This window comes from Natator depressus, chromosome 7 (genome assembly GCF_965152275.1).
Source record: "Natator depressus isolate rNatDep1 chromosome 7, rNatDep2.hap1, whole genome shotgun sequence".
In the NCBI taxonomy this organism is placed as follows: domain Eukaryota; kingdom Metazoa; phylum Chordata; order Testudines; family Cheloniidae; genus Natator; species Natator depressus.
Genome location: NC_134240.1, coordinates 34,663,984 through 34,677,871, shown reverse-complemented (window position 1 = coordinate 34,677,871; position 13,888 = coordinate 34,663,984). Strand labels below are relative to the sequence as shown.

The window sequence follows — 13,888 nt, the reverse complement described above, 5'->3', positions numbered from 1 at the left end:
GCAGGTGTGTGTTTTCTGATTCTGTTTTCGAAGGAACCAATCTCTCACCAAATAAACAGTTAGTTTTCTTGAGCTTCCTGGTCTAAATAAAAAGAAAAGGAGTACTTGTGGCACCTTAGAGACTAACAAATTTATTTGAGCATAAGCTTTCGTGAGCTACAGCTCACTTCATCCGATGTAGCTCACCAAAACTTATGCTCAAATAAATTTGTTAGTCGCTAAGGTGCCACAAGGACTCCTTTTCTTTCTGTGAATACAGACTAACACGGCTGCTACTCTGAAAACTGGTCTAAATAGTCCACCCTTTGGGGCTGATATCTACAGAGAATGGCTCATGAGCTTTCTGTGTGTAGAGTCCAAAACCTAGCTTCTCTTCAATACCCTGTCTCCCAACAAAACCCCTAACCAGATCCAAATCTCCAAGTCCTGTTGTGTGTTGTACATACATGAAAAAAGGCACAGGGCACAGGCTTTACAAGTATAGGACTGTGGAATATTTAGAGGAAGATGGCTTATTTGTTATGTAAGTGCTTTTTTAGAGTATTTGGGAGGGTTTCACTAGATATCCTATAGGGAAAATTCACAGATATCTATTTTGGTAATCCTAGAGAAGGGGGCAGGTGAAAATACACTAAAGGGACTGATCCTGCACTGGCTGGCACAGACTGGGTGCCCTGGCAGGTCTTTCCCAGCCCTAGCATGTATGATTCTGTGACATTTTGATGTGTACCAAACCCTTTTTGCTAACCTTTTGGTGGACTTCAGGTCCAAACCTTGCAATAACCAGTAAAGAGGTAACATACCCACTTTCAGCTCTTTTCCAAAGACCGTCCTTTCCCCCAAGGCAGAGCAATTCCAGCGTCCATTTCGGAATTGAAATTGACATTCGTTGATTCCCATTTGAGACCCTTCTCCGATCACTATGATAGCATCGGGTCTGCTCTGACAGATTGCCCTCTGTCTAGGAGCTAAACCCGGGATCTTGTTACAGATGATGCTGGCCCCCAGAGCCACCACAGAGGAAAAACCCCTGGAATGAGAGAAGAAGGGGGAAAGACTCAGAACAAATAAAATTAGCACCGCAGCTTTCAGAGCCAATCGATTCCTGAGGCGGCAGCCTTCTTACAGGCGCTTTCAGAGGGAGGCATCTTCTCACTTCAAAGCATGTTCTCTGCCTTGAAAGCGCTTTCAACCTAGGATTTCCACATTCACGCGAAAAGAAAAGGAGCACTTGTGGCACCTAGGAGATGAACAACTAACAGGGCTGCTACTCTGAAACCTGTCACATTCACGCTGTGACAGTACCTTTAGTGACCTCTCCCCAGAGCAAGCGGTTTTCAGGCCGCTTTGTGTCAGTCAATAGACTGGTGTAAAGGAGATAAAGGGGCTGACCCCCAGCGGAGGACAGAGAAAGCCCCATCCTCTGTAACCCTGCGGGGGTATTCACGAGGCACCGTGCGTTTCAAACCCTCCCCCGGCTGTTGGCTCATGCCACTGATAGATTATGGCACATACTCCAGCAAAACCAAACCATCATTTTACTCAACCAGCCCCTGGCCAAGACCACCCCAACTTTCTGCTGGGCTTGTTGCCCTCCCCAGACCGTCCCTTGCGGAGCCTGGGGATAAGACTAGAATAATGACGTTTAAAGGAAAGAGTGGATCAATTTCACGGACATCAGAGCCTCTCCCTCCCTCCCCTCCCCCCCCCCATCATTTTTTTTTCGGTCTATAATTAAAAGAGAGATAAAGAGCGCGTGGGCTTTTGCCATAACGTGACCCAACTTCCTGATTCATAAATTAGAGCGCATGCAACTCTAGCGCCCAGAACAGGCACACGCTCCAAGGGCTGGGGGGTTATTATTATTATCATCGTCATTGTTTTATTAAGCTATTAAATTAGTGCAGTTAGGAAAAATAAAGCGGCCCCTCCCCTCCGATGCTGGGCTGCCGCCCCACTCCCCGCCCTTGCAGAATAACGCCTCTGACTTGGGTGAGGTGTAATGCTAAAGGTGCTGCTGATCTACAAGTGAGCGGAGCGGGTCTGGCTCCGGGTAGCCGGAGCGCTGGCGTGTATTTTATTTCCCGTTGCTTTTAATAAATAAAAGCGCCCACTTTGACCAGTCCAGCAGCTAATGGCAGGGTGACCCATGGCGGCCCTGCGAGATCGCTGTTGCGCGCCCAGGGGACAGGCGCAGGTCCTTATCCCCCCTCAGCAACAGTCCATCAAGTAGTTTGCACCTGGGAAGAGAGGAGATGGTTTCCCCGGAGGTCCCGGGGGAGGAAAGGGTAGGGAGCCGGCGGCCAATCTCGCCGGGGCTCGCTCTCCTGAACGGCTGACAAATGTCCTTTCAGATCCCATTGAAGCGATACTCGCCATGCATGTGAAAGCAGAGTTTGGTTTGATTTCAGGGGATACGGTAGGTACAGAAAAAGCATAAAAATAAACCCCAGCACATTGCCATTCCAGTCATGCTTCCGGCACATCACCAATGACTTTCACATTCCCCAGCTCTACACGACACACCAAGAATTCACTGAAAGGCAATAGCATTTCTGCTTTGTCTTTAAAAAAAAATAACAACAGTCTTCCAAACTTTCCCAGATAAATATTAACAGGTCTGGACAGGATAGGCAGAGAGAAATCGTTTGTGTGTGGGTTTTTTTTTTTTAAGTTACTTACCCAATTTTGATATATACAATCCCTAGGCTCAGAAAGATATGGAAAATCCAACGCCTTGTTTTCCTGTTCATATTCCTTGTTTGCTGTTTTTCAGATCACCATGCAAAAGGATGCCTCTAATGCTATTCGTGCTGGTTAATTTCTCGTTGCCTCAGACAGTGCAGCTCCGGGTCAAGGTAGTGCAGACAAAACAGACAAACCCTCTTGTGATCTGAACAGGCGGTGTGTGTTTGTAAATCCCAAGAGACAAACACCATATCCCTCAGCTGGGTCTCTCTCTCTCTCTCTCTCTCTCTCTCTCTCTCTCTCTCTCTCTCTCACTCACTCACTCACCCACCCTGTGTCTGTCTGTCTCTCTCTCTCTCTCTTTTTCTTTTTATTCCGGATTTGTATGCCTGTCACACGTAATACTTTAGTGCTGGGAATGTATAGGCTGCAGTGATCGCTCTCTGCACGCAGCAGCTCTGGATCTCTCCTCAGGTTCAATGTTACTATCTATCTCTTCTTTTTCCCCCTCTCTTCTTCAGCTACTTGGGCGTGTTCTCCAAAGGAGGGAGTTGTCCAGCCGAGAGGTGGGGGAGTGAGGGGGGAGAAGGGAATAAGAAAGCGCAAACAGACCACCTGCTTGTAAAGAAGCACCACCGATTCTCCTAAGCGGAATGTGGGTTTCTGCAGTCCTTCCTTAAGTCAAGGATCAGGGAAAGGAGCATAGACTCTACTGAATGACAGTCCCAACTAGAAGGAGTGTAACAGGTTAATTTCCTTATGAGACACTGCAGTAAATACGCTTGTGAAGCTATGCAGAACCCCCCAAAGGTGTGCAAACGTCCTGACACTTTAGTATGCTAGGCTACACCGATCTGCATTGCTTTAATCTTTCGCTAGGATGATCCGTTTTCCCTTCTCCTTTCTCTTCATCGTTTAGGGTTTTCCAAGCTTTCTTTCCCCTCCCCCCCGCCGCACTCTCCCCTCGTTGATGCGTGGTTTTGTCCCCTGTCAGGGAGGGAAGGGGGATCTGAAGTTTTATGTGGGGATAGTTTTCCTGTTTTGCTCTGTGAGGTGAACATACCGGCTGGTTTTATGTGTTTGCCACCAGCCCAAATGCTCCTCCCCTCTTTCTGCCTACCCACTTCTTAATTTTTTCATCTCACTTCCCTGCACCCCCGTCCCCCTCACCCCCCCCCCCCCCGATTTCCGAGTCAGGATTAACAAATGATCACTGAGATAAACCCTCTCCCAGCAGCAGCGTCCCTGTCAGCCAGGGGCATGGCAGAGGCTGCTTGAGAAAGAGAACTCTTTCTGTGTTCAGCACCACTGAGCGAAGTCCTCAGCCCAGGACAATTTAGATCGTATCTACTTGTATTAAAGGAAGGCTAGACTACCAGACAACAGCCCAGAGAGAAAAAGCTCATTGTTGCCTAAAGACTTCGTCGGTTGCCCTTTCCACTTATATTTTGATTGATGTATTTAATGACAAAGATGGGGGCATTTAGCTGCTTGCCCGGTGGCAGTCAAGTGTCCTGCTAGGGGCTCTTTGTGTCAAAGCCGAAAGGATGGTTTCGGATCAGGTATCACTGGGCATTAGCCTACTAGCTGTCCCCCATCAGGAGAAAGTGTATAGCAAGGAGCTACTGGACATCATCATCAGTACAATGCTTTTAAGAGAAAGCAATTCTATACAAACCGGCTGAAGCATTTACCTACTCTGCTTGCCCTTCACTTTCTTAACCTTGTTTGTTGCCTGGTTGCTAGCGAACCTCATCGGTTTTGCAGTATATGTGCCTATTCCCCATAGCTGTGGTTCTTGATTACCTTCTTACAGTTGTTTGTCAGGTTTTTTTTTTTGGGGGGGGGCTGATTTTGCTGCTTAAAACACCGAGAGCAGGAGCCTTTAACAATGCTCACTTGTTGGAGAGGGTTTTGTGCGGTCATGGGGTTGCGGGAATTAACGCGGATACGGTGACTATATTTTTATCCGCTTAAAATATATCAGACAGGGAGGGTTACCTAAATGATAACAGGGGTGTGGTGCTGGAATTGTTCTGCTCATAGTATTTTTCTGAAAGCCAAAAACAATGACAGGGCTTCACGATTTGTATTAGAAAGTTGATTTGAAATAACTAAGTTTGAAAAGCTAGGAATAGGAAAGCAATGTACAAACGTTCTATTAATTGACTGGTTAGTGGCTGGGCACTGGTACTCAAGGCAATATGAGCTGTTTATTACTGCAAAAATCCACACTTAAATCCTGAAGTGTTTGCTTATGGAACTGGGTGGCTCTACCCCACGAAGATCCCCCAGATAGGTGTGAGATTGTAACCCTTTGGCGTTAACACAAAAACAAATCACCATTATTCTGAGCTATGTTCACAATCATTTGTGTGTATACACGTGTACTGTGAGGGTGGTTCTTCTTTCTATGTGTTTTGATGTAACAAAAGTTTCATTTTTATATCAAGTTTCTTTGGCAACTGTTCCCTTACGCATATATTTAGCCTGGTTCAGACTGCATGACGTGGATGATCAGCTCTGCACCTTGTGATCAAAACAAAATAAAATATGGGGGGAAACCACATGTGCAAACTTTACACACACACCGGGGGGGACGGGGGAGGGGACTATTTGAAGCACAGATGAACCACAGATTTGTTCTGATAATACCTAGAGAGGAGACAAGGTAAGTTTTCTTTGTAAATGCACCATCTAGTGGAAGAAAATGGGTCCTGCATCTAGCACTAAATGTTAACGTCAGTATCTGAGAGAAAATTATGAGTAAACCCCACGGGGGGATTTGACTTTGGTCTCAACTAAAATGTTCTGCTTTTAAAAAAAACTTGCGGAACCCAGAATTCAGATAAGACAGAAATTTTTTGGTGGTGTTTTAAATCAGTTATTGAAGTGTTGGCACTGGCAGTCTAGTTTGCACTGCACAAGACAGCTCAATTTTTCAAAAACAGGAGTCAAAATTGAAAAGTGAAATCAGTGGGAGCTCAGCACTTCTGAAAATCAGGCCACTTTCATTTAGATACCTAATTGTGGATTTGGGAGGTTAACTTTGGGCACTTGGGTTTGAACTTTTTGGCCATGTTTCCTGCCCAAGGCATTTGCAGTCTCAGATGGAAAATGTTTTAAGGTATGACTACAACCTACACTAGGTCAGAAAGTTACCCAGCACCATGTCCAGAGCAGTATTACACATGTTCTATATTGCATACGGTATTTTCCAAGCACCTCAAAGGGCATATTTCTTAGAAGCAAGGCAGCAAATAAATGTTAATTTTAGATACTAATGATAAAATATTAATTATAATGATTCCTACTGTAGGAAAACCCATGGAAAAGGGTGAAATCCATGAAAAGGCATGCATAAAAATGTTGTTCCTATTTGCACTGCATTATCCCCTCAGATCAGCATGGCTTATCACTTTGTGTTGTTTCTCACAGTGAGCCCCACCTCTGGCTATCATGCTGGAAAATGCATGTAACACCATCTACTGCCATATGGATCAGCTGTGGAAGAGGGGGACAATAGCATTCTGTAGTAGGCATGCTGAGTACTTTGGAGAGCATGGTGTCCTGAACATACACACTCTCAGAATTGATCGCATTTGTACTCAAATGGGCCCCTGGAGAGTATATAAACAGCCTATTTGGACTGTATAGGACAGTGTTGCACAGAGGAGCATTTTCACGTGAATGTGTTTCACACCTAAGTTACATTGGTTTAGTAGGGAAGCATATGCACTATCTGTGTTTCCCAGACCCCCAATTTTACACTGTGCAGAAGTGCTGCAGATGTTGGAAACACAATTTATCTTTCTAACCTATCTGCATTTCCAAAGTACCTATTACCATAGCATATGCTTTGCCTGTACTGAACTAGGGCAGGGACCATATTTTTTGTGTTTGTAGAGCACCTAGCACAATGGGCTTCTGATCCATGACTGTGGGGCATCTAGTCACTACTGCCATAATAATACCGAAAGTTCCATGGGATTTGAGGAGTTTCTACCCAGGGATCTTGGCCTTACATGAGAGTGGGAGGCCATTACCCTGGCCACTAAGTGCCCTATAAACCTCCCTCAAGGAAGCCAGACTGTGACAGACTTAAACTGCACCTCCAAGCCTCCCATATGAAAATAATCCCCCCACTTCCATGTGGATGATCCCAAGACTTTTTTTCACAACACTGTTATTTAACTTTTGTTTTTTTGTCTCTTCCTACTTTGCTGTCATGCAGTGCTGTAGCCGTATCAGTCCCAGGATATTAGAGAGAGAAGGCCGGTGAGGTAATATCTTTTATTGGACCAGCCTCTGTTGGAGAGAGAGACAAGCTTTTGCTCTTACAGAGAGCTCTTCTTCTTCTGTCTTGCTGACATGTGATTAAATGGTTTTGTATTCACGTTAAAGAGGTACACAATGTTCTCCTGTTTCTGTACTTTTTAGAATTCCAGACCTTGCATGGTTTTCTGTATATTGTTGCTCCTCGGCCAAGTGGTGGTAGACTTCGGAGCCTTGCAGTTTTGTTTCTCATTGGAAGAGAAATCAGTGATGCAGAGCCTGGGTATTTTTTTAGTGTAACTTGTTTTATTTACACTATATTCAACAGTCATTGAACAGATGTGATCACAAACAGCAGGCAGACAATCCCCTTTCTGGAATCTCAGCCCAAACACCAAAATCTGCTTCCCTGAGCCAATTTCTGCCCCAAGAAATTGACTAGTTAAAGATATTAATGCAGAAAACAAGCTCCCTTGCTGCTTGCCACAGCCCCCCTAAAAGAATATACATAAAAAAATTAACAACAATGCAGCATTTCATCAAAAATTCAACACTGTTCACACACTGAGAGAATTCTTGAGACTGTGTAATAGTGCCATCTGGTGACTTCTGCCCTAACAATAGTTATCGATGCATGTATATATATGACAGTATCATATCTTTCCTATGGGTTAGTGCTTCCACCCAAAGCAAGTTTTAAATGACATTTCAAATTTAAGTGCTGCATTAACAATAATACTGATGTTTCTAATGATGCTATAAAACAATAGTTCTCTTACCCACACTTTTGCTTGAACTCCACATATAATGGGAACAGATTGTGTGGAAGGTTATACCCAGTCTACAGCGCTGAGATCTTGACCAGCCATAGTTGTTATAAATTCAGAAATGTACACTGGGTGTTGAGACCAAACTCATCTCTAAACACTGAAGAAATAAGAGGGTAATTTAAAATGCTCACTCCAGATTCAATTCATGTTCCCTGCTGTCTTCTAATTTGATATTCAAAATAAGATAAAATTCAGGAGCTCTTTAGAAATCAGTCCCTGTTTCTTTCTTTGTTGTCTCTGATACTGAACCTAGAAACACTTGATTTTCCCAGCTGATATGAGTAGCATGAAAAACTCTAGGTCAGCTGTTTGGTGTCTGAAGAAGTAACAGTCTAGGTTAAGACCAAGCACATTGTTGTCTCCTTATGGTTCAACACCACAGCAAAAGCATGAAGCACAAAACCCTCCTCAGAAAGTGGAGTCAAATCGCTTACTGTGCTGTTGACTTTCTCTTATTCTGTTGGTTCACATGATATTTACTTTGTGCTGAGGTGTGTGTATATAGTGAGCCTTTGCAGAGTGTAATGTGTGAAGACAGGGTATCTGGCTTGGTGAGGTGTCTGATAGTGTATTAGTCCTAAATTGCTCTATAGACCCTCCCAGCAGTCTCTGGAGCCTAATCTAGACTTCTCACTTGTTTTGCCTAGCCTATAATGTGTCTATACGCACTATTTTCCTTTATAGTGTGCCTATTAGATAGCATTTAAACACTATACAATAAAACCAGTACAACTCATTAAAATAAAAAAATATGGAGCCCTCTGAAATACAACATTGATTTCAACAGAAAATTGTGGTACAAGAGCAAAACCTGTGGACTTCAGGAAAGTTAACACAAATACAGGGCAAAAAAAGGGACTAGCGAATATACCACAGAGGTGTGAGAACAAAGGAGGGAGCATAGAAACCAGCAAGGCCTACCACAACCAAAATATAAATGGGCCTTAAAAGTAGTCGACAAGGAACCTCAGAACCCATGGTTCACTGGGGGAGTATTCTAAAGATTAAAATCCTGAACAGAGACTATTAATCTAACCATGGTGCAACCCTGATAGAATCTAGAGCCACTGAGCCAGCCTGCCTCAGAATGTTGCCTTACACCCTGCTACTGTTTCAATCAGTAGCTTTTTTTTTTTTTACCAACACTAAGACTGTAAATTTTGTCATTTGGTCTTCTGGAAACAAGTGGAAATCTCAGAGGACTGTTACACTGGATACTTGCTCCTGGCCTAAGGAGCCAAACCAGCAGGACTGTGTTCTGCTGACCTGATCATTTAGAAAAAAGGCTTCACTATGCCTAGCCCAATGGGGTCCTGGTCCATGACGAGGCCTTCTGGGTGCTATGATAATACAAATAATAATTAACTAATAGTACTGACATATTCACCTATTCTGTAAGATAATACTTTGCTGGGTATTGGGCTGCATGGTGAGGTAGGTAAACTCCATTTTGCCATTATTCAAAAGCTTATCTCTCTCACCAACAGAAGTGGGTCCAATAAAAGATATTCACTCACCCACCTTGTCTCTCCATTATTCCCATATGGCAGATGAAGAGACCTAATGCTTAGAGAGGCTAAGTGTTCTGTCCAGGGCCATAGGGTGAGTTGACGTGTAGAATTAGGACTGGAACTTGTGAGTTCCTGACTCTCAGCCCTCTCTTCAGACCAACAGCCAGAGCCAATAAGAGGGGGGGCTAGGAGGGCCACTTGGCCTGGGTCTCAGGCTCAAAGGGTGCCTCAAATTTAGACACATGTTAATTTTTTGGCATTTGATAAGTTTCACAACTTGTTTTTATGCGCATCCCTATCGGACCAAAATGTGACACACTCTCTCAGCTTAGAGCTGCAAATTTAAGCAAATAAGAGATGTGATTTGGTAAAAGACATAATTTTTTTTGTTAACCAATATAGATTTTGTCATATTAAAGAGTTAAAAATGTTCATAAATATTAATAAAAATATATTGGTTTGATGGCACAAGATTAGACTGTGATGAACGTGTCCTTTCAGATCAGCTAATTATATAAACAAACCACTACTAGTGGCTGGTGCTGGATCACGTGTGTGTTGAAAGGTAGAGAATTGTTACATTTTAGTGTCTTTATAATTTTACGTCGAGTTGACTAAGGAATTATTTATGTGTGAGAATTCCTCATTATTATCTTCATATGGTAGCTAAAAGACGTGACTGGTTGGTTGGTTGAGCCCTAGCTTGGCAGCTTGGCCATCATCTTAAGCTTTCGTAGTCTATAGGCTCAGATTCAAGGCAAAATTTGTGAGGACCGTCTTGTACAGTGAGTTTTGTGAGGACACATATTTGAAATTTTTGGACATTATCCCTCTGTCTGTATCCATGGCTGTGTTTACTATATACATGTCATCCCTTTGTCTTCAGCTCAGCCTGTTATATTATACCTTGCGTGCTTGAGTTTTGATTCAGTGATAAGGATAATAACCTGTCTTACTGTTTCATTTTGTGGTCTTCATTAGTATTCCTTCATTTTAAGTCTTTTCAGCATTTGTGTACCATTCAGCATTTGTGTACGTTTACAGTAGAAGATTTCAAGAGTAGATAAGCTACTTATTTAAAGCAGAATATTTCAAGTGTGGATAGGCTACATATTGACCAGATAGATCACTATGAAGAGGAGATTAGAAAGTGGTGCAAGCAAGAGACTGAGTGAAGCAGCAGTGAAGAGCTCAAAGCCAATAACTTCATTTCTCAAACCACTGGAAACCACACCTTACCCAACAAACAATGCTAGAGATAATGAAAACTCCAGAACTGCAACAGGTGATATTTCAATGCCAATACCTGAACATGGGAACAGTAGTAAAGAACGAGATATGCCAACAGTAACAGATGCAGCAGAAGATCCTGTGTACGATCAAGAAACTCAACAGCAACAGGAAGATGTAGATCTTACACAGCAAGAGCAATTTATGAGTACTACAGGTTTAACTGTGACAGACATTGGAATTATTGACAAGAGCAATGCTGCCCAAATGCAATCTTTTCTTCAAATTAGTTGTTTTGAAATTCCAAGTAACATTCCATGAGATGCTGATAACCATGCTTTCCCTACTTGTCTGCTGACAAAAACTTCCAAATGGTGAGACCTGCACAAGAGACTGGTTATGCTGGAGTATGGAAGAACAATCTCTGTACTGTGCACCCTGCTTCATTTTGAACAAAAGTGCTGCAAATGCATCAGTTCTCTCTGATCAATCAGGATGGAGCATGAACAGAGGTTGGAGGAAGTTGGAAGATCGAATACCATCACATGAGAGTTCAACATCACACAAAGAAAACTATGTTGCATGGAAATCAGCCAGTAGGGCAGCATTAGCTGAAAGTTCAGTTGAGAATTTACTCTTGACTGAACTCTCTACAGAAACTAATAACTGGCAAAAAAAAACCCCTTCTTGAGCACATCCTGAATGTCATCCTTTTTCTTTCTGAGCGGGGATTGGCTTTCTTTGGTTCCAGTCAACATATTGGTAATCATGCAAATGGCAAATTTCTAGGCATAGTTGAGCTCCTCAGCAAATATGGCCCACTTTTCTTAGAGCATGTTAAACATGTTCGAGAATTGCAAGAGAGTCAAAAGTGCATGCAAGTCCATTATCTCTCCACATGCATAGAAAACAAGTTTATTGAGATGTGTAATGTGGGTCATTCGTACAAACAACAATTCTTGATGAGATTCGAAATGCCAAGTATTTTTCAAACATTGTTGATGCCACTCCAGATTGTTCTCAGGAGGAACAGACTACGATGTTTATTCGCTGTGTTAAGATTGTAAACAGTTCAAAATTTTCAGTTGAAGAAAGGTTTATTTTGTTTGATAATTTCACAAGAAAAACTGGGAAAGAAATTGCTGCTCAAGTACTAGCAATTCTAGAAGGTTTTTAGTTAGATTTTCAAGTCTGCGTTGGTCAAGCCTATGACAATGGATCTAATATGGCTGGGAAGTACAAAGGTGTACAAGCAGTTCTGCTTGAGCATAATTCAAACTATATTTTCTCCAGCTGTGGAAACCGCACACTAAACCTTGTAGGTGTTGACTGTGTTGAATCATGCAAGGAGGCTATTACTTCCTTTGGAACTGTTCAGCAAATGTACGATCTCTTCTGTAGCAGTCCACAAAGGTGGGAAATTCTGAAGCAATATCTTCCTTTTTCACTGCATGGGATATCCAAAACTAGATGGTCTACGGATTGATGATGTTCAACCTGTTGTGCAGCATTTGAATTCAGTGAGAAAGGCTTTAAATGAGCTTGAATCTCTCAATCTCACTGCACAGGCTTGAACTGAACTTCAGCCTATTCAGAAGCACATGTCCAAATTTGAATGCATTCTGATGTCATCTTTGTGGATGAAGCTACTTGCAATGATTCACCAAACTAATCTGGTAATTGAAGCATGCAATGCTACACTTGATGTTGAGAGGGATAACACTGAAAGTCTTATCAATGCCATTCAACAGATTCGTGAACAATGGGAGGCGATCCTGACTGAGTCCAAATTAGTAGCACAGAATATTGGCATTTCATGAGCTCTCCACCAATCTCAACTTACCTACTGAATCCGATGCCGAGCTTCTTCCTTGTCATCATTGACTCTATTCAATCAGGTCTTACACGTCGATTTGAGTCACTGCAACTAATTTGCTCCCTTTTGGGGTTTCTTTGGCAGTTCAAGAGACTGAGTAACGAAGATCTACTTTCTGCAGCTGAACAATTTCAGCAACAGCGCAACAAAGAAATCTCAAAAGACCTCAGTGACAAGGCCATCTTCCCCAAACGAATATATTCCACTAACTTTAAATTGGATTGCAAGCCAAAGGAATTGCTTCAAGAAATACTTGAACTTGGACTCTCTGGGGTGTTTCCTAATATCACAATTGCATTGTGTATTTTTGTCAATTTGCCTGCATCAGTGGCTTCCGGTGAATGCACCTTCAATGTGTCGAAGCAAGTAAAGAACTATCACCATTCAACTATGGGACAAGAGCATCTGAATGGACTCACCATGCTTTAATATCAACTGTGACATTGCACAAAAGGTAGATTTTTCCTCAATAATTAGTGTGTTTGCACAGAAAAAGGCTAGAAAAGCATTTGTCAAATAAAAAAATATTCAAATTGTCTCACTCTATTTTGGTGCCTTATTTTGTTTTCATGTGTCATCATTTTTTATTTTTATTATGGCTAGGGGCCTCAAAAGCTGGAAGTGGCCTGGGGCTCTCTGGACCTGCCAACAGCCCTCATCTTTCTTGCAAGATGTTCACAATTCTGAGAAAGCGTATGTTCTGGAGAAGTGGGAGCCGTTTTTTCCAGATCTGATACATTCACTGTCATCATATGCTACTCAAAGAATGCATTTCCATCTCTTTATTTAGCAGCGACAACTTTCTTCTGAACAAAGACAAGGCCCAAGTTAGACCCTTGAATCATTCATCATTTGTTTCCACAATTGTTTTCTATTAATTTTCTATCTGGGTTGCTTTTAGGATTTAGGTGGTGCAGTGAGTTAATATGCTAGCAGATCAGCTGTGAAACTGTAGGCTCAAATATGGATTAGGTCAGAAGAGCAAGATGAGTCTGGTCACCTTGATATAGTCCTTTGGATTCTATCATAAACCCAGAAAACAGGCCAGCAACAGTGACACTCTGCATACGATAGATTCACTGCTGCCTTGGCTAAACCAAGTAAGGAAGTTTGCACTGTGCTTGGCTCTGGTCAGGGTTATTGATGTCTTATTTTTCATAAGCATAAAGATCCAAAGTTACCCCCAAAAAAGAAAGCTTTAAAAAGATGGCCACTTACAACACAAATTCATGGTAGGGAATGTGATTAAAAGCCCATTTTGTAACTAGATCCTAGAAACACATACCATCAATATTCCAAATTCTGGCTCCCTTTTATCAGGTTAATGATAGCTGCACTGTTCTGTTGTCAAAACATCTCCTATAATAGTCAGTCTGGGGAATCTTTTCAGGGGCAGAATTTGAGAGGTTAATACACTTATGTCCTAAATGGTTGTTTTTAAAACAATAAATACAATAAATAAATAACATTTACAAATT

At 42.3% G+C, this 13,888-nt stretch overlaps 1 protein-coding gene across 1 annotated transcript in view; it reads right to left on the bottom strand.

Moving 5' to 3' along the window:
• WNT7A (Wnt family member 7A) overlaps window positions 1–3,513 on the bottom strand; it is a 48,671-nt gene extending 45,158 nt beyond the window's left edge. The window contains exons 1-2 of the mRNA XM_074958109.1: window positions 2,683–3,513; window positions 804–1,030 (exon numbers count right to left, since the gene is read on the bottom strand). Of these exons, the coding sequence (XP_074814210.1) occupies window positions 804–1,030; window positions 2,683–2,753 (298 nt within the window). The 5' untranslated portion in view covers window positions 2,754–3,513. The remainder of the gene's footprint in view (window positions 1–803; window positions 1,031–2,682) is intronic.
• Between the last annotated feature and the right edge of the window lie 10,375 nt (window positions 3,514–13,888).